The sequence below is a fragment of the Pleurodeles waltl genome, chromosome 4_2, assembly GCF_031143425.1.
Source record: "Pleurodeles waltl isolate 20211129_DDA chromosome 4_2, aPleWal1.hap1.20221129, whole genome shotgun sequence".
Classification (NCBI taxonomy): domain Eukaryota; kingdom Metazoa; phylum Chordata; class Amphibia; order Caudata; family Salamandridae; genus Pleurodeles; species Pleurodeles waltl.
Window position 1 is genome coordinate 711,526,824 of NC_090443.1, and position 20,700 is coordinate 711,547,523.

A 20,700-nucleotide genomic window follows, 5' to 3' on the forward strand; every position below is an offset into this window, starting at 1 on the left:
CCAAAATGCGGCTCCCAGGTTACTGTTTAACATGCCTAGCTTTACTTCGGCTAAGAAAGCTTTGATCGCTCTGCATTGGCTTCCAGTGAGGAAAAGAATTAAGTTTAAGGCTTTGTGTATTTTTCATAGAGCTCTATATAAAAGGGGGCCTCATCTATTGAAAACACTAGTTTCATTCTATGAACCTACAAGAGCATTAAGATCCTCTTCCAAAGCCTTGATTGTGCTCCCTAAAGTAAAAAGAGCAACTTGGGGAGGCAGATCTCTGAAGTATCAGGGAGCCAGACTTTGGAACTCACTGCCGCTTAATATCCGTTTGATGAGACAAGAGACAGAATTTCGGAAGGCCATCAAAACATGGCTATTTTAATCCCAAGGTAGCATTCTTTCAATCGATGTTGAGGCTACACTATCACTCCAGGTTGTTTAATATTTAGTCTGATTAGCGCTACGAAGCCTCCGGGTAGCTCGGCGCTATATGAAACACTGTAACATTACATAACATAACATAGCAAAGCCCCAGCTGCAACTACACATCTTCACAATTGCAGGCCACCATGTAATTTACACCCCAGAATCCAAGATGGCCGCTGCCTCTCCAAAGGACATAGATGTTTGTGGCCTGCATGGAAATGTAGCTCACCATAATGATACTGCTTCACAGTGTGTTCTCCGGGCATACAAAGCATCTCTCCAAACAATGCTGATGTTCTTTAAGGGCTGCCAGCCTTTCCTCTCCTGAGATGGGCTCATAATGAGTAGATTTGGAGCTCCCCCATGCTCACCAAGTCCTAAATGATAAATCATGTCTCCAGCAAGGCTTTCTGACACAGATCCCTGGAGACTAGGGGCAAATGTGGGCGAGTGTACAGCTGTGGGTGACATGGAGCTCTCTAACCCAACTACATTTTAGTAGGTGAAGTTGTAGGCAATATATGTAGAGTAACTCGACTGGTGGAACCAGGAACAGACTTCTCTACTGGGCACTAGGCTTTTCGGTGGACTGCCAGGGTGGGGGCGGGTTTCACTGTCAGCTTTGTTGCTGGGGACCTGTCGGCCATGTTCCTCCTCGCAGCGCTTCTAAATAAACAAGGCAAAAAGAAATGGTTTTAAAGTACACTGTAAGCAGAGTTTAAAACCATTTGTTTTTTTATTGTTTCTTTAGAAGTGATGCAAGTACGAACGTGTCAAGCAGGACCCTAGCAACAAAACCAACCCTCATGGCAGTGAACTCGGCCCCACACTGCCAGCCCACCGTAACACCTGGTTGCCGGCCCAGAGTGCATCTTATCTTCTAGGCTTGTAGTAGTAGGAATGGTTATGTATCAAGTGATGTGGGCCTTAGTGTGATGTATATCTTGTTCCAATTGTGTTACACTGCTTTTGGCTGAATCTGAACTTTGCTCATTAAACTACATGGGTGAGTGAATCAGTGCCTATCTTTATGTGTAGTTGAATTAGACTAAACAGTAAATTGACACACCTGATGTTGTGTCTGAGGGTGTTGATTTGATCCTCCTGTGTCAGAGCATGCTTAGAGGGGATTTGTGTGTTTGATTATATTTGAGAGCGCAGAGTGTGGTGAAGTATGTGTGACATTGTTTGACTGCACTGAACGGGGTATAATGTTTTTGCTTTTGTCTGAAGATGGAGTGAATGGTAGATTCTGGTTGGGTGTATAGAGATCAGAAACTAGTAGTATGTTTGTTTATGCCAGTTTGCTTTGTGGGATGAAGTGTGTGACTCTGGTTGAAGAGAATGTTTCACTATGGGATTGTGCCAGTATGCTCATTGGGGTGTAGTGTGTCTAAGTGTGTGTGTCAGAGTGCGCTGCCTCAGCGTGGGTGTGTTTCCTTATACTCAGTGGCATGAGCATGGTTGTCTGTATATCAGCAAGCCCAGTATGATGTAAATGTAAAAATGTAAATTAGCACTTGTATAGCGCACTACTCACCCGCAGCATATTTGGGTGTCTCGTGAGGTGGGTGCAGTATGGTTTGGCCTGCTGAATGAGGTGAACTATGTTTGAGAGTGTCTGTGCTACCTGGGTTGCATTCTGTTATGCTGTGTCTGGGTTTATTGAGTAGGGTGCTTTTGTGGTTGTGTATGGTGATTTTGTGGGAACGACTGAGTGTGATCAAGAGCTGCTCTGACTCTGCTCTGAGTGAAGGACCAAAAAGCAGCAAGGATCGTGAGACGTTAAAAAAGAGACTTATGTCAAGAGCTGGTGTAACTGCTGTCTGAAAGCTTTGCACTTTTTTATATTCATCAATTATATACTAATATGGGCTGACAACAATAAACATTACTGCTAATAGCATACGTAATCTCCTGGGATCTCTATCCATTATTCAGTTTATTTTTTCTCTACCTTACTCACCGAGACACATCCTGATTCTAATGCGTGCCCAACCTAATAATTGATTTATGCAAACAGACACAATGGATTCGAGAAGTCTGATTATATTTTCATTAAATGTTCGGTTTTGTCTTGATAGAACTTTTATTCTGGCGACCAACCGCTGATTCAAATTTAATTCTTTCAAGGAAAATTACACCAAGTCACTGTTTAAGCCTGTTACATAAGAATTCATTAAAATCCACTTATGACACAGTCGTTCACACAACACAAATTTCTGTTTAATAATGTGCTTCCCCCAGTTGTATTTAATAATAGTGTCTGTATTTGCTGACTCTCCGAATCCAACACATACATGTTGGTGTGCCTGAGAAACCCCTTGTTGTCTCTATTTTGGCCGAACTTCTTCCATCAGATAGGCCATCTCACAAGCAATAGTTTTCACCAATATCCAAATCGAAGTAATTGACATCCTCACAGACCAGTTACAACATTAGTCACCTTCATTTCACGTGCCATAAATATTGTGGCCTCAATATCATTCATTGAAACATTTAATTATGTGTTATTGTCCATTGACAATACAGTCCACCAATATGTAGAAATCAACACCAGACATACATTTAGATTGAACAACAACATTTATACTAAAGGGATGTAATATACAGTGTCCATCAAGGTAACAGGTCAAAAAAGAGAAGAGACAGTCAGCAAAAAATTATGGGTGGGGATTGGGAGACAGATTGGGGACAAGGGTATAGGACAGGGAGTGAGGCGTGGATTTTCCTCGAATGCTTTTCTTCCACACTAAAAAACAAAAATATGTCAATGCATCGTGAGCCGGCGGCCCCTCAGACTTTATGCGCCATATACATTGATATCTGGTCATATAGTCTGAGATATTATCTTCATATGACACTACCCTGAGAAGCTCTTCATGTGTAGGCAGTGTGGACTATTTTCAGTGTCTCAGGATATGGACATTAGCCACAGATAATGATTTGGCTTTTCTCTGCATCTGTATGTAGAGAAGCTATCTAGATGTAAGGTAGGATTTAGCATTGCTACTTTGGCCGAGGGGAGAAACTTGCAGTTGCTAGTGGACATCAATGTACTACAAATCCCCTGCTAGTAACAAACCAGGTTGCAGCAGGACCAAAGGACGCGTAAGAAGGCACGACCATGGGTCTTGCACCTGCAGCAGAAGTAATCTGTGCACAGTTTTGCTTTATCTAGTATAGAGGGATTCTAAAACTAATTGTGGAAGATAATAACACAAATGAATTTAAGTCTGGCCTCCTAGTTTCCATCACGTGTATGCAGCAGGAATGCCCACTCTTCTACCGTGCAGCCTACTCACAGCTGTGTTTGCCAGTATTGTCTAGCTTTAAAATATAATTTACACAAAAATCATTCATTTGAGTGTATATTGTCCGTTATTATCTCTAAAGATATTTAAACCATTTTAGGATCCCATTTTTTTGTCAGATGATATTTAGACCATGATGTTTTTATACCAAATCATCCTGGCAGCATCAGTCTTGTGATTTTCCTTGTATGTTACCAGTATGGGAAGTGGAAAAGACCCACAGTTTGTTGGCTAAACCAACAACTCTAAGGAGCCTCCTCCACCACCCTGGACCACGGATAAGACCTGTGGTGTTCAGGTTCACATATGGTGTCTTACTCTGACACAGAAAAACACTACTGCTAACTGTACCCTGTGAGTATTACGTGACAAACAACTTGCACACTAAAAACAGCAGAGAATTGTCTTCTAGTTTGCCGGAGTTGTTTAAAATATTTGGTAGTCAGTTAAAAAGGGAGCTCTACGTAACTAAATTAAATATTCCTTCAGGCTTCAAAAAGCTATGATTAGTCTCAAACAAGTCTTGAATGCAGAGCTCCAGCACAATTATTCAGAAGTACTCTAGCAAGAAGCCAACAAAAGGAGAATATTATAAGCATTAAACTCTGAATTCAAAATAGTCATCACCGCAAAGAGCAGAATTTGTGGAATTTTTACACCCTAAATCCAATTTATGATGTATGGTTAGCATTAGGGATGAGCACAAGGTTATTCCAATGAGAAAAGAAGGTGTGAAATCCAAGATAACTCACAATTGCTTTTCACACTCAAATTGTGCAATTAAATGTCGTGCCTCAATAATCAGGAGCATGTTTAAATGGGGTGTGAAAAGCCGTAAATACCCTGAATTTCAGATGGAACTAGGGGAGGGTTTTCCGTACATGGAAATATTTAACATGTTAGCAAGGAGTAAAATCTGTAAATGAATATTTCTGCTTTACTCCTTTCTGTGAGTCTTAGGAGTACTATTAGGAATTTAAGACGAACCATGTCGTGTGTGAATCCTAATAAAAGAGAACTGCACGCATTTGTTTGTGACACGATAGAGAACATGAGAGCCAAATGCAGTTTAAAAAATAAATACATACATGACTCTGTAAACAGCATTGGAATAATAAGGCTAGCACTTTATGTATAATTGCTACCGCAGGCACATTTCTTTAGCTAGCATTACATTTGCCGCATTGGTCTTTGCAGTCCAGATCGCAAGCACGAATCTCATGGGTTGGCAAAACTCCATGACCCAAGATCTCATGACTCAAGATCACCTTTAAATCACAATTCAAGGTCAACCCATTCCCATGGCTCGTTCAGCTTTTCCCAAGGTTGAAAGTTTTTTTTGTTGTACGTTTTAAAAGATTGTTGAAGCTGTATTATTTTCTATTGCAATGAATGTACTGATTACAAATAAGGCCAATATGATCACTTTGATGTTTTGGGTCGTGGGTGGCCAAATAAACCCGTTTAAGCGATATTTCAAACGCTGATTAAATGAAACATATCTTAAAAGGCATTTAAATACACCAGTAAACTACAAGCAATTAAAACAACCTCAAGATGTCAACAAATTCCTAATTTAACAAAGTAGTAGAGTTTTTATTATGGCGTTCCCGTTCCACTTGTGATCCGAAGAAACTGCTGTCAGTGATCCAGTGAAAAACATAAACAGCTAAAGATGGGTTAATCTTTTAGGAGTTATAAAATATTGAGGCATTATAAATAGGGCTCCTGTCATTATGCTATTCCATTTTTGTAACATTTCTGCCTGCATTTATCCATATTTATGTTTGTGGCCACGTTATTGGTATTTTTCCCCATTTAATTTCTGTTTTGAAAATACATGGACTTGTAAAATTGTAAATTTTGTCATTTAATTACTGCTAAACATGCACTCATACTTCGATGCTTGTCACATTTTAACAATTTAAGCAGCCAAATATAACAAAGCACAACAGCTACAGGCATGTATTAGTATAATTCTACAAATATGTGTTAACATATGCCTTTATTTAAGGAAATCTTATCATGTTTTTTTACTTCTTTTTTCAGTACTTTTCCACTTTTAAAAATAAATGTGAACAGGAGACACATTGGCCCTCATTCTGACCCTGGCGGTCTTTGACCGCCAGGGCGGAGGACCGCGGGAGCACCGCCGACAAGCCGGCGGTGCTTCAATGGGGATTCCGACCGCGGCGGTAAAGCCGCGGTCGGACCGGCACCACTGGCGGGGTCCCGCCAGTGTACCGCGGCCCCATTGAATCCTCCGCGGCGGCGCAGCTTGCTGCACCGCCGCGGGGATTCTGACCCCCCCTACCGCCATCCAGATCCCGGCGGTCGGACCGCCGAGATCCGGATGGCGGTAGGGGGGGTCGCGGGGCCCCTGGGGGCCCCTGCAGTGCCCATGCCACTGGCATGGGCATTGCAGGGGCCCCCGTAAGAGGGCCCCTACATGTATTTCACTGTCTGCTGCGCAGACAGTGAAATACGCGACGGGTGCAACTGCACCCGTCGCACAGCTTCCACTCCGCCGGCTCGATTCCGAGCCGGCTTCATCGTGGAAGCCTCTTTCCCGCTGGGCTGGCTGGCGGTCTGAAGGAGACCGCCCGCCAGCCCAGCGGGAAAGTCAGAATTACCGCCGCGGTCTTTCGACCGCGGAACGGTAACCTGACGGCGGGACTTTGGCGGGCGGCCTCCGCCGCCCGCCAAGGTCAGAATGAGGGCCATTGTTTTCTATCTGTATTTATGTGTAAAAATCAGTAAAAACAGAAAACCAGGAGCCCTATTTATAAAGGACTGTAAAAGTGTAAACACTGGAGGTTTAAGGGTGGATTGAGACTTTGGAAAGAGCAGAGGTCTACCAGCCTGTTATATCTTCTTGATGACGCCTCATTGTAGCACCACCTTTAGTGCAGGACGACCAGTGCCAAGCTCAGGCTGCAGCTCTGTAGTGGGAGGGGGGCTACAGGATTGATAATCTTTTGAGCTCGGCAGGACTGAAAAACAGCAGACAGTTTGGACGAGACAAGAGCATCACGTAGAGATATTGTTGGGTCATCTGCAATTTTCAGGGGATTATAACGGCAGGATAACTCTGGTAGTTAGCTTAATGTAATTGTGTAAGAAAATGATCTGTTGGTTGAGAGGGGTAGTCTAGTGAGAGATTCTGATGGTGCCATTATTATACCTAGTGCCAGCATTTGTGTGGGGGTCTACCCCTAAACCGGTTCTGGTCATTTCTGGCCCCTCACCTGGGTTTGGCTCAGAACTGCCTATGGTGACAAAGGCAGACAAGTCTCGGTGTGAGCTGCATTTGTCAGTGGAAGGACAGACATACATCCCTGGAAGTCAGGAAGGGGGTGGGCACTGCCCTCAGGCTACCATTTGAGGCTCAAGGAAGGCTGAGTATCAGACCATCCTGTTCAGGAGAGGAGAACCCTGCCCCACACCCAAGGCACTCTTGTCCCCATGTTTGGAAGGAATACACAACACCCCACTGACGCACCATTATAATAATGTGATCCTGGGCACTAGCAGAAAGACACTTGTGATTTAGGTAGGGAAATGCCAACTTTTTAAAAAAGTGGCATTTTCAGAATAGCAACTTAAAATCCAACTTCATCTTTAAAGAGGATTTTAAATTACAATTAAAATGAATGGAAGAAGCGTTTCTGTAGCTGCTCCAAAACTGACGTTATCAATAACTTAATGTAATGAGGTAACCAGTGTTAGTCTATGAGAGAGATAGCCTTGCTACAGTGAAAAACGACTTTAGAAGTTTTTCACTGCCTGGACATGTAATACTTAAGCACATATGTTCTACTTTTTAAATACCATGCACCCTGTCCTATGAACCTTTATGGCCTACCTCAGGAGTGAATTATAAGTATTAACAAGGAAGAATTAGGCCTGGCTAAAGAATTATTCTTTCAAGTCGAAATGGCAGTTTAAAACTGCAATACACGCTGCAGTGTTAGGCCTGAGTCGTGTTTTATAGGACTACTTTAGTGGGTGGCACAATGTGTGCTGCAGACCACCAGCTACTAGCAAAATTTAATGTACAGGCCCTGTATACATAAAGTCTCATTTACTAGGGACTTATAAGTAAATAAAATGTATCAATCAGGTGGAGGCCAATTTTACCGTGTTTAGGAAGGAGAGCACACTGGGCAAAAATGGGTTCAGCAAAGGAAGGCAAAAATCTGGGGTGACCCTGCAGAAAGTCCCGATTCAACAAACTCTTATGTTTGGTTAGTTTTGACTCACCATAATGTAGCACATAAGGTTAATGTACCTGCTGCAAAGCACAAGGTGTAACATGCATTATTTCTTTGTGTGGATTAGAAGGAACTCAGTTTTGTATGTGTTCAGTTTTAGATAGGAAAAGCCACCCAATTAACTAGCTTATTGAGAAAGAATGTATAGGAAGTGATGTCTAAGGGACTGGAAACTTTCAGATATAACTGAGTGTCATCAGAATATTGGTGTAAAGAGATTTTCCTATGAAGGACCTTTGTGTCAGGCAGCTCCATGTAGCTGTTAAAAAGAAGTGATAAAATGGTCGCGCCTTGGCATACTTCATGTATAACTAGGTAGGGAGAAGATGTGGAAGAGTTTAAGGTGACAAATTGTATTCTTGTTGGTTAGGGTCCGTAATGTTCTGTCCCAAATACAAGTTAGTCTATGACACTCATTACTACCAGTAGTATTTAAAAAATATTAGGACTATAATATAGTTAATTTCTTATAGCATTTAAGGACATTGGTCAGATGTCCAGAGACCTTTGGCAGTTGCAAACACTGTGATTCAGCCAATCAAGTCTTTCTGTTAAATGGCTTTAGCCATCCTTTCCAGATAGGAGGGGGCATTACACAGCTATCCCCCCTCCTGTTTGCAAAATGGATGGTTCAATGGCTTGTGTCAGAAACTGCAGTCAAAACCATTGATCAGTTTCAGACCCTCAAGTTAATGTGGTAACTGGTTTGCAAAGGGTACAGCTTCTACTTTGGGAATTGTGGGCAACCTTGGCGGAGAGCAGGCAGTGGTCCAGGACACCACTATTTATCTTACACTTCTGCTACCTTCACAAAAAGTAAGCTTCTTTTAAAGTAGCACCTGTCCTCTTAATGGACACAGGCTACTTTAAAAAACATTTCCTTTTTGTCCTTTTTGAGAATTCACAGCCAACCTCTGGTGGTCGCAAATTGTGATCTGCTTAATCAATATTCATTAGCAGGTCATTTTGAGACCTACTATGAATGAACAAAGAGGCAACCTTTAAATACGTAGATTGCATTAGAAATTAAATCCACACTCTCAAACCAGTTGATGTGCAACTTGCACAACCCTTGTTTGAAAATGGGAACAGTACAGCCAGCCTGGGCTTTGTACTATTCTATTGCAGTTAAAGTGATTTGAGAAGCATTTGGTGGGTACATACATAAGTGGTGTGACCCTTGCCACATATCTGACTTAAAACACTGCATAAAATGAAGAAATGTTAGTTGAAACCTACCTTATAAACTGACAACTGCCTTTATTAGGTTGATCTCCCTCCCTTTTCCCATCCTGACCCACCGTTAAGACTCCATCCACGGCAGAATGCGCCTTCAGCATTCAGTGTAGTTTGACAACACCTGAGCATACATTGAATATCCTTTATTGTGCCTTTTATAGAAGTCATATCCATCTGCCATTTTAAATAGGTATACTGAGCTAGTCAACGATCAAAAGAGACTGAAGCAATTGGCAATGGAATAACAGCATTTCTTACACATACTTTTTAAATGAATTGTCCGACGTCTCTGTGATTTCTCCATGCACCATGCATTTCTGCGTGTAGTCTATAGTCTTGTAAATCTCTCAGTGTTTCATTTCCTTATACTTCTGCAGCTGGCATTTATCAGGTGTGCCTTGATGGGTACATGTTACTGGCAACAAGACACCAGGAACAAAGACATGACTTACTAGGTGGTACCATCATAACATTACCCCAAGGATTCATGTGCTTGTCAGTGGACCTTCAGGCATGGTCGAGGTGGGCAAGACTGAGTTACTCAAGGATCCTCCCTGAGCCCAACCTTCTTCAGGGCATAAATGATCCCTCTAGACAGCATCATCCATTCTCATGATATCAGTATCCTTTCTTACACTGACAACACGCAAATCATTCTTGCATGGACAAGATGCGCAGTACCCAGATCAAGTTTAATGCTTGCATGACTGAGATCACCCACTGGATGAAAACCAACTGTCTGAACGCTGGTCCAATAAAACCAAAAGCAGGATCCATGAGAAGAGCACATCACCATGGGACTCCACCTGTTGGCCAACAGATCTAGGACCACCACCTACGCCAAAAACCTCTGGATCAGCATCAACAGCAAACTCAAAATTTCCACCTCATGCTTCCATACCCTGAAGATGCTGAGGACGATTTTACAATAACTCCCTATTAGCACCCTGACACTCGTCACACACACACTCATCACACACAGACTGGTCACAATCAAGCTGAACTACGGGAACATCCTCTTTGCTGGGATCAACAAAAATCTCACCCGAGAGCTGCAGACTATTGAATCACCCTCAAACTCAATACCTGAAGGAGGTACACAGGCCCTCAAACGAACACGTCAAACTACTCAATCACTCTTTCAAGGCAGTACATAACATTGGCTCAGCATACCTCAACAATTGCATCCACTTTTCACAGAACTTCCAGACACTTCCTCTCATCCAGACTCCTACTTACACTAATTCCACCCATACACAAAACCAGATCTGGCAGTCTAGCTTTCTCCCACATTGCTCCTAAAGCATGGATTGACCTGTCGCTACACATAAGAGCCTCCTCCTTAGTTTTTGCAGTCTACAAGAAGCTGAAGACATGGCTTTCTGAGTAGTCCCACACACCTGCCCAGTGCCAGCATAGCATAACATACGAAGACAGCCTCAAAATCTCAGGAGAAGTGAACAGCTTGACCTTAAACACAGTGATTTATATTGAACTCGAGGTGCCTTTAGAAATGTTTTTATGCTGCTGTTTTTTGCTTGTATCAGTGGGTTGTTGTCTGTGGTCAGCACCACCCATAACTGGTCCCTGAAGGGCTAGCGTGTGGGCCTCCGACTGCATCCCATAAGAGATTGTAAAACTGTGCAGTCTGCTTGTGAAAGACTCTGAAATTAAATAAATGGCTGAAGAAGGCTGATCCAAAACCCCTTTCTGTGTGTTGTAACATGAGATCTGGTAAACAACAACCTGTCTCTAGCCAGACCGAAAAAGAGGAAAAACTCCACTATGCAGGACCATAGAACCATAGAAATAAGATGTACACTGCTTTCTCGTGCTTGCAATGTCTTAAACATCAACTCTCCCATATGTAGCTAAATAAACATTCTGCAGGAGTTTTTACAGAGCTGCCAGATATTTCTCGTTAAGTTCTGGCTAACCAATCCATAGCTATACAGTCTTTACAGGTAGCCAGTCATGTCCACATAACCCTATGCAAGTTTCATTCAAAGTGTATACCAAGACAAGCCTAATCCATAGTTACATCTTAATTACCACATGAAGTAGACCACCTTAATTTTTTGATTACCAAAAAATAATGTTCATAGCTAAACATATGCTTCCCAGTGAGAGTTTGCAAAATAACTTTACAGGGGCAGGTCCTCCATAAGGGCGGAGGACCCTCACCACGCGCAAAGCTGCAACTTTGTTTATTATCCCTTCCTTGTGAAAGGGGTGGGCATTGGGGGTGACAAGCACAGGGGAGTGCTTTGTGCAGAGTTGCTGTGCTGGATAGAGCCTGCACAGGCTCCCAGTCTGCCTGGGAGCGCCATGGCTGGGCACTCCCAGCAAAACCTGATGCTGCTTTGAGCAGCGTCAGGATTGACTGCAGGGCAGGGTGGAAGCCTGTGCATGCCTGCTGCTGACACAACGAGGGAGAGAGGAGCGTTGCAGAAGGGAAGGTCAGTTTTTGAAATTTATATTTTAAAAAGTTATTAATTCCTCCAATACCCCATCCACACCCCCGCGCGCTGCCCCTCCACTCAGAATCACCGCGAGCCACGACTGTAACTTTTATCTGTAGCTTGATTTATAGGTGAAGTTTTTCAATAAAGGCCTGCAGGTGTCAGTATTTGAGATCCAGACTCTGAAGAAACATACATCCTTCTCATTGAAATGTTGGTTACTTGTCAGGGCAGCCTATGTGCAGTACTGTTCTACGATGATAATGTGACACTTTTAGTTAATCAGTTAAATCTTACTTGCCCTATCATTGGTCCTCATTAGTCCCCTGACAGGTCCTGGGACTATTTCCTTCTTCCCTCAGCTCTCTCTAAACGTGCTGTAAACTATTTTTGTAAATATGGAGATAGTCTATTTGTGTGGGAGCTAACCACAGCTTCTACAGCAGAGCTGCCTGTCATACAATAAGCACTATTTCCAGCTATAAAGGTAGATGAAAGTTTATTTCCTACTTTGTGTTATGCGTAGTAAACAACGATTGAGAGCATCATTTATCATCCTGTGAGATTCGAGCGATATCCAACTGCTGCATTCCCAAAAAGTGGACAACAGCTGAGCATTTCATCAGAATGTAAGATGCTCGAGATGGAGAACAATTTAAGCAGTTATCTCTAACCTGGGATTTAAACATATGTTACAACTGTTGTGTTGTAAAGGCTTGAAGTAAAATTTTAAATCCATATGTTTAATTAATAGTCTCATTATTAAACACTGCCATAGGAGTACTGATTTATCAATGCAACATCTCCTGGTTCCTGGCGACCACTCAGTGTACCTGAAAAGAGCAGCAATTTTGGTATACTTCTGATATACATCTACACCTTTTCCTAAGTCCTTCAGCATTCTGCTAATGATATGTGGTTCTGGCTCCTGGGGATAGCCAAGACCAAGCTTCCTTACAACTACTGCACACCCCGCATATGCTAAAACAAAGCTCTATAGCCGCTGGGGCTGCAACGGCCTTTGTAACGCCCCTGTCCATCGCTGCTTATTATAGTGGGCAAAGTCCATAAATCTATGTTTACTGTACAGACATCCCAATGTGTATCCCTCCACTTGTTAAATGCACATCAGTTATAAAAATTCGCTGCATGAGAAAGGCACAATTCAACCTCATTACAAGCTTTGACATGAACATTTCTTTATTGTTTCTTTGTAGTCTGACCTGAGATGGGAATAACTAGTAACATAATCAATCTCGTCATCTGATCAAATTGTACTAAACCAGGAAACCACCTATACAAGTGGGGAGCTCCATAATATAATTCAAAGCCCGAAGCTCCCTGCCCATACATTTTTGAGGAAGGGTTTTGCATTAAGACCCTACTCCTTGGTCAGTTTTCTTCCTAAAACAGCTGCAGAAGTAGAACCTAAATTTTATGAAAGAAAGCATTAAGCAGTTTCTTGGACATGTGATGTAAAACGCTCATGGCACCAATGTCATTTTAGCTTTTGATGAAGAGAAGTTTTACATTAATTTCAAGAGGAACCTCATCCTTCTGCATTATGCTCATATGCTTGATAGTTGGTTTTATGGCTTTGCAAACTCAAGATATTGGAAATGCTTTCACAACAATGTTATCTGCAGATCTCCAATGTAGCAATCCACTGTCCTTCTACCAGTAGACTTCTATTAGACCAAATTCTTCTTTCTGCTTACTTCAAGGGTTCTGGAATGTAATCCTAGGATCAGAAATATTTTTTTAAAAATATTGTCCACATACTGAGAGACTAAATGGGACTGAATGGTTGCTATAATTCCTTTCCCTTCAAGCATTTTCCTGTGAAGACAAGCAAGAAGATATATTGCAAGGGAAAAAATAAGTGTTTCTCAAACACACCTGCCTTCTGTCCAAAGAAAATGTATTAATGTTAATTTTGGCTATGTGGCTTGCATATAGTAAGGAACTCATCTTTAAATAATGTCTCTAAGCCAAACTGCCTGAAGGTTTCAATTATGTAATGTCAGTCTGTAGGATTAAACAACATATGAGCTTCTAAACCGGCCATGTACATTGTTAAACATTTCATCAGCTCCTGCCACATAAACAATCTACAAATATTTTGCATTGTGAATCTGCCTAGGATGAAATCAACCTAATATTCTTGCACTACCAAACTCACCACCCCTGCCTGCCCAGGGCTAAGAATCATACTGTCAACATTGATCATAGTGAGTGTCCAGAAGGACCTACAGTTCTTCTGATTCATTCCTGTCTTAAGTATCAACAATAATATTCTGTCTGATTTATCTAGGTAGGTCTCATTTTACCAATTGCTCACACACATTGCAAACATTCTAGTAACTAACAAGACTGTAAAAGCTCTATAGCTTTCGTGTTGTAACCCATGTCCTTCTGGTGTCTTAACCATGCTGATAATAGCCAAACCAAACATGTCTCAGACAACCCATTGGGGGCCCTAAGAGCTTCTATATCTGTTGCCATGATGGATTGAGTCCCTTATTTAAGAAATCTGGGGTGACACTTGTTCTGGGGTGACACATGCCTGCTGGCTAAAAAATTTCTGTAAAACCTTTTTATCTCCTAATTGATATCCTGCTGTGTGTACAACCCGTGGGTGCTGCTTTTTCACTGTTAGGATACATTTGGGTTGACAATCTCTAATCATGAGTCAAACTAGATTTCAACTTGGCTTAACGCCTTCACAATCCTGCTTCATGTCATATGTGCTATTATTATATTTCCTAACTGTATGCCTCATGCGAAATAACCCTGCAATCTTTCCCTGCATTTGGCAGATTTTAACCTAACACTTTGGTCTTACCTAGTTTACCTACCGCCTTCTTCATATCTTCTTCTTTCATGTTCAACATGTGTCTGACCATGCATGATATTGACAAGCACTCCTTCTTATGACGAGCTGCACTGCTTTCTACAGTGCAGTTCGTTATCCACTGACCCTTCATTATCTATTAAAAGGTTGATGAGCACCTTCCAGTTTGCATTTTCAAATGCATGATCTTCAAGTGCCAGAGATTCTGAGGTTGCCCTGCCAGTATTAGAATTATATTATCCCTCCACTTCTTCACTACCAGCAAATGGAGATGATCGGACAAGGACTTATCAAGAAAGTTTGAATCTCTAATCACACAAAGCAGTCTGTCCCTATAAAGACAAAATCTGTGCTACCAAAGAAGTTAATGCTGAGTGGAGGCACATAAGAACCCTCTTTCCTAACTGTGGTTGTCTAGCATGATCCCACCAAATACAACTGATTCATAAGATTCTATAATTCTTCGGAGATGACCACAACACTCGTTCTAGTAGTACTTGAACCATTTTTGGTATAATCTAGGATAGAGTGGAAGTGACTTGTGTTTCAAATCCTGACGTATATAAGTATATTAATTTTGGGTATCAAGCTTTGTCACACTATAGACCTGCATTGCATTGTACCAACCAGTGCAGCGTATCTCCAATTGGTATCTGTAAGACATTTAACAATTTGTATTAGGAAGTCAACCCTTGCCACAATAGAATCCCTGTTATCTAAAAACAGAAGGATACATATCAGATTCATTTCCTGAGCATCTTAACATGTTCCTCCTTAGTTCTATTTTTTCTACAATATAGCTTGCCTACCGCATCTCAAATATAAAATCACATTCTCTGCTTTGTAACCACTCCATTGTTGCCCTTGATGGTCCAAGTATGTATTATGCATTCAGCCACAGTCCCCCACCATTGGAATGTTATACATCTATGCCATTTTGAACCTGTCAAACCACACCTTATGAGGAGCCCTTTCATATCAACCTGTTGGTCAGCCACACAGCCCCCACCCCTGAGTTATATTTTTCTACAATATAGCTTGCCTACCTCATCTCAAATATAAAGTCACCCCATTGTTGCCTTTGATGGTCCAGGTAAGTATTATGCATTCAACCAATATCCCCCGCCATTGGAATTTCATAAATCTATGCTAATATAAAGCCTGACAACCAACACCCACACCCTATTAGGAGCTCTTTGATATCAACCTGCTTGTCATCCAAAAGAGCCCTGCCCCTCCAGTTCAGCACTCTCGGGCCCGCCCGTTGTTGTAGCAATGGAAGGTCTCTAGGACTACAGGACAATCCATACCCCTCCGCCTATAACCTCTCAATTCCATCTTAAGCTCGCTAAGGGCCTGATTCATAAACCCATTTGTGGCTGTAAACCTGTGTTTATGGCCTCAGATTACTTCATTTCTGCCTGACAGCTGTCCACATAACGATACCTGTCACACATAAATGGTTTTACTAATGTATAATTCTCTGCCACAAGTCTCCACTCATGAAGTCAGTATCTCCCTTCACCAGAAGAAGCTGCACTCATGACTGCTATGGCACCATTCTTTCTTTACTGTTTTGTTGCTGAATTCTTGGGACCAGAGGCTCACCAAGCTCAAATGAGTCGGGTTTAGTCTCCACCTGTGGCTCCAGGAACTGGTACAAATGAACTTCACAAGGCTGTTACAGTTACTCCCTGGATCACCCCAGTAAAGTGCACATGGAGTAGCTCAATTCATAGCATAGCATAATGAGCTTGTCGTAAGAAGATATTCCTAATGTAATCAAGGCGACATTCTGCCACTACATACATTATTTTTCTTTAAAGGCAGTACTTATCTAAGATTAATGGCCCAGAGAATGCCATAAATATATTATTATCATCAATATTTCCTAGACTCATTTTGACAACTATCCCAAAGATGAGTTTAAAACGTAACAAAACTAGCCATTATTTGAAATGCAGTGCTTTGTAAAGGAAAGGACACACCCTGTCTACAATTCATCTGTTATCCCATTTCTATTTTGTTTTTTTTATGTTTTATGAGTTTATGTTTGCTAAAAATAAAGACTCCACATGAAATATGTACAATTTTCATGTCTGTAAAAAAAGCTAATGTTTATGATATTTCTTATTTTCTACTTTCACTGATTCTGTTTCACAGGTAGCAGTTAAACCTGGCACAATTAAAAATCTGAACATTTATCTGTATCTTGCTTTTGTTTCAGGTTATGCAGGACAAGATAATTTGTCTTCCAAAAAGAGTACACCCTGCGCAAAACCACACATCTGTTGTCAATTCTTCAAGTGCCATTTCCAGTGCCGCACAGCTGCCACAAGTGAAGCCATCCACCACACCTGCCACTGTGGAAATGCGGGGGCTGAAGACTGACCTCGACCTGCAGCAGTACAGCTTTATAAATCAAATGTGTTATGAGCGTGCCCTGCATTGGTACGCAAAATATTTCCCCTATCTTGTCCTTATCCATACACTGGTTTTCATGCTTTGCAGTAATTTCTGGTTCAAATTCCCAGGATCAAGCTCCAAAATTGAGCACTTCATTTCAATACTGGGGAAATGTTTTGACTCTCCGTGGACCACAAGAGCTTTATCTGAGGTATCTGGTGAGGACCCGGAAGAAAAAGACAACAGGAAGAACAATTTAAGCAAAGCCAATGCAAACTTATCTATGGTCGAAGGCACGTTGGTGAAGACCCAGTCATTAAAATCAATACCTGAGAAGTTTGTGGTTGATAAGGCAACAGCTGGTGCTCTGGATAAGAAGGAGGGAGAGCAAGCAAAGGCGTTATTTGAGAAGGTGAAAAAATTCAGACTTCATGTCGAAGAAGGGGATCTGCTATATGCCATGTATGTTCGACAAACTATACTTAAAGTTATAAAATTTCTCATCATTATTGGATACAACAGTGCACTAGTTTCAGAGGTTCAGTTTACAGTGGACTGCAATGTTGATATACAAGATATGACTGGATATAAACATTTTTCCTGCAATCATACCATGGCACATTTGTTTTCCAAACTTTCCTTCTGCTATTTATGCTTTGTGAGTGTATATGGCTTAACATGCCTTTATACCTTATACTGGCTCTTCTATCGCTCTCTAAAAGAATATTCCTTTGAATATGTTCGCCAAGAGTCAGGAATTGATGATATTCCAGATGTCAAAAATGACTTTGCCTTCATGTTTCACATGATTGATCAGTATGATCCCTTGTATTCCAAACGATTTGCAGTATTCTTGTCAGAGGTAAGTGAAAACAAGTTGAAGCAGTTGAATCTAAACAATGAATGGACACCTGAAAAGCTGAGACAGAGACTACAGACAAATTCCAACAACCGCCTTGAGATGCAGCTATTCATGCTATCTGGGCTTCCAGACACAGTTTTTGAAATTACAGAACTTCAATCTTTAAAGCTTGAAATCATTAATAATGTTATGATACCAGCCACAATCGCTCAACTTGACAATTTACAGGAACTCTCTTTGTACCAGTGCTCTGTAAAAATCCACACTGCAGCTTTGGCATTCCTGAAAGAAAACCTGAAGATCTTAAGAGTCAAGTTTGATGACATAAGAGAACTTCCTCCTTGGATGTATGGGCTAAGAAATTTAGAAGAGCTGTACCTTATTGGCTCATTAAGTCCAGATATTTCAAAAAACATTACACTTGAGTCTTTTCGAGAGCTGAAAAGCCTGAAAATTTTGTATATCAAAAGCAACTTATCAAAAGTACCCCAACCCATTGTTGATGTTTCCAGTCACCTACAAAAGCTTTCGATACATAATGATGGCACCAAATTAGTGATGCTGAACAACCTGAAGAAAATGGTAAACCTAACTGAGCTAGAACTAGTTCACTGTGATTTGGAGCGCATACCTCATGCTGTCTTCAGTCTACTTACTCTCCAGGAACTAGATTTGAAAGAAAATAATCTCAAATCAATTGAAGAAATACTAAGTTTTCAACATTTGCGAAAACTAACCATCCTGAAGTTGTGGTACAATAGCATAACCTACATCCCCGAACACATTAAAAAACTGAGCTGCTTGGAACGATTATATTTTAGTCACAACAAAATAGAAGTTCTTCCCTCTCACCTGTTCCTATGCAACAAACTAAGATACCTGGATTTGTCTTATAACGACATTAGATTCATTCCACCGGAAATAGGCGTGCTACAAAGTTTGCAGTATTTTTCCATTGCGTGCAACAAAGTGGAAAGTGTGCCAGATGAACTCTATTTTTGTAAGAAATTGAAAACTTTGAAACTAGGAAAAAATAACCTGTGCTCACTGTCACCCAAAATCAGTAACTTGGTATTCCTTTCCTACTTGGACATTAAAGGTAATCATTTTGAAACTCTTCCTCCTGAACTTGGAGTCTGCAAAGCTCTGAAGCGAAATGGACTGATAGTGGAGGACACTTTGTTTGAAACCTTGCCATGTGAAGTCCGTGAATACATGAAAACTGAGTAGTAATGGATTCTTCAACTTGCACATTACCAACTATTTGTTTGCTGAAGAAAAATGATGTACTGTGAGAATTGAAAAAAGTAAACTGAAAATCCAATAGGAATGCCCCACAGAGTGTTTGTCTATACAAAGGTTACTTGCTTGCTGGCAAGTCACCATCTCAAATGTTCTAGAATAGGTGCAACACTTTGGGGCAGAATGGACTGCACCACCAAACTGGTCCTGATTTCCATGAGAGGAGTGCAGAAAAATGACTCTTTGTGTGGACTAGTAACAAAAGTCAAAATGTCGAGGTGTGATTGGTGGGAAGGATGAAGTGGGAAGTGAAAGGGTTTGAGAGTGAAAAGCTAGGTGAGTCAAAAGCTAATACACTTTAGATGCCTTCAAATTCATCAGGGGTACATATGAAACAATTTGCTACACAGGGTATTTAGATAAGTCGTGAAATAAAAAAGTGTGAAGATTGTTGCAAATGAAGTGAGATCAAATAAATGGACTGGAACTTGGTTCCCATTACTTTCCCTGATTTCGACCTATTGATGGGAAAACGCTACGCCTTGTTCATTCAGTCGTTACTTCCTTTAACCAGCAGTTCACAACTAGGCGGGAAGACAGTAGAGCAAAGGAAATAGAATAGCCATATTTTGGATACCCTAAGCACGATTTCATAAGCGACTCCTTTATGCCTCTTGAGGGTAGGGCAAAATTATGTCTAGATTGTTTTTAATAACGAGTATCAGTTATAGCTGCTACTATATGGCATTACTACTTTCATTTAATTGAAACATAGGGGTACCAGAATATTTTCTAAAATGTATCGCTGTTTATATTCTTTATTTTTGACACAACGCTGTGTCGGCATAAACAAAATAGACTAAGGAGTACATATATTTATAAGACATATTTACTTCTATTTTTTTACAGTCAACATTTATCTATTTTTTATTCTGACACTGATCTAAACGTAGGTTGCTTTGCACTAATACATTTTGAGCATTGTATATTTCATCCCTATTTTATGTTTCTCTGGGAAATGTTAATGTCATATTTTTTATATCCAGTGGGCGTTATTTGTTTAAAGTTTGCAGGTTCTTTACATCACAGCGATATTTTTCTGTAGGCAAATGTGAAGATGTGAAGGCTGTGCAGGACAGACTTAGGCTGCTGAGATTAATATGAAGGTTCTAAGTAGTGGACGATTGACTAGTCAAAGTTGCAGTGTCCGCATTTGTGGCAAAATAAGCATAGAATAAATTAAGAATGTTATATATTTTTATTCTTTTTCACTGGTATTTATTTTAAATAAACATTGTGATAAAATCACTCTCTTCAAACTTGCTGAGCTTCATTAACTAGGTGTTCTCAAGACTGTATACGTTGTAATACAAAGTTCATTGTTGCGCGATATTCCATTAAGTGCTAGATAAAGTGGATATCATTAGTCATTTTACCATGCTAAATACTACTGGTAAGTGACCATTTCAGGGAATACATGCAGCCTAAGTCTCAGATAGTGTCACATCCTCTAGTCTGAACTAATGGGAATGCTCAAAGTTTCCAGGGAAACTCAAGCTTTCATCTCGTTCTATTATAAGGAGCTTCAAATTGCTGCACATTTATTAAATATGCTGTATGGCTTAACGGTGGC

At 40.9% G+C, this 20,700-nt stretch overlaps 1 protein-coding gene across 1 annotated transcript in view; it reads left to right on the forward strand.

Moving 5' to 3' along the window:
* The window catches only part of LRRC8C (leucine rich repeat containing 8 VRAC subunit C), a 168,486-nt gene extending 148,111 nt beyond the window's left edge, over positions 1–20,375 (forward strand). The window contains exon 3 of the mRNA XM_069232323.1: positions 16,785–20,375. Coding sequence (XP_069088424.1) covers positions 16,785–19,055 — 2,271 coding nt within the window. The 3' untranslated portion in view covers positions 19,056–20,375. The remainder of the gene's footprint in view (positions 1–16,784) is intronic.
* Positions 20,376–20,700: the final 325 nt, after the last annotated feature.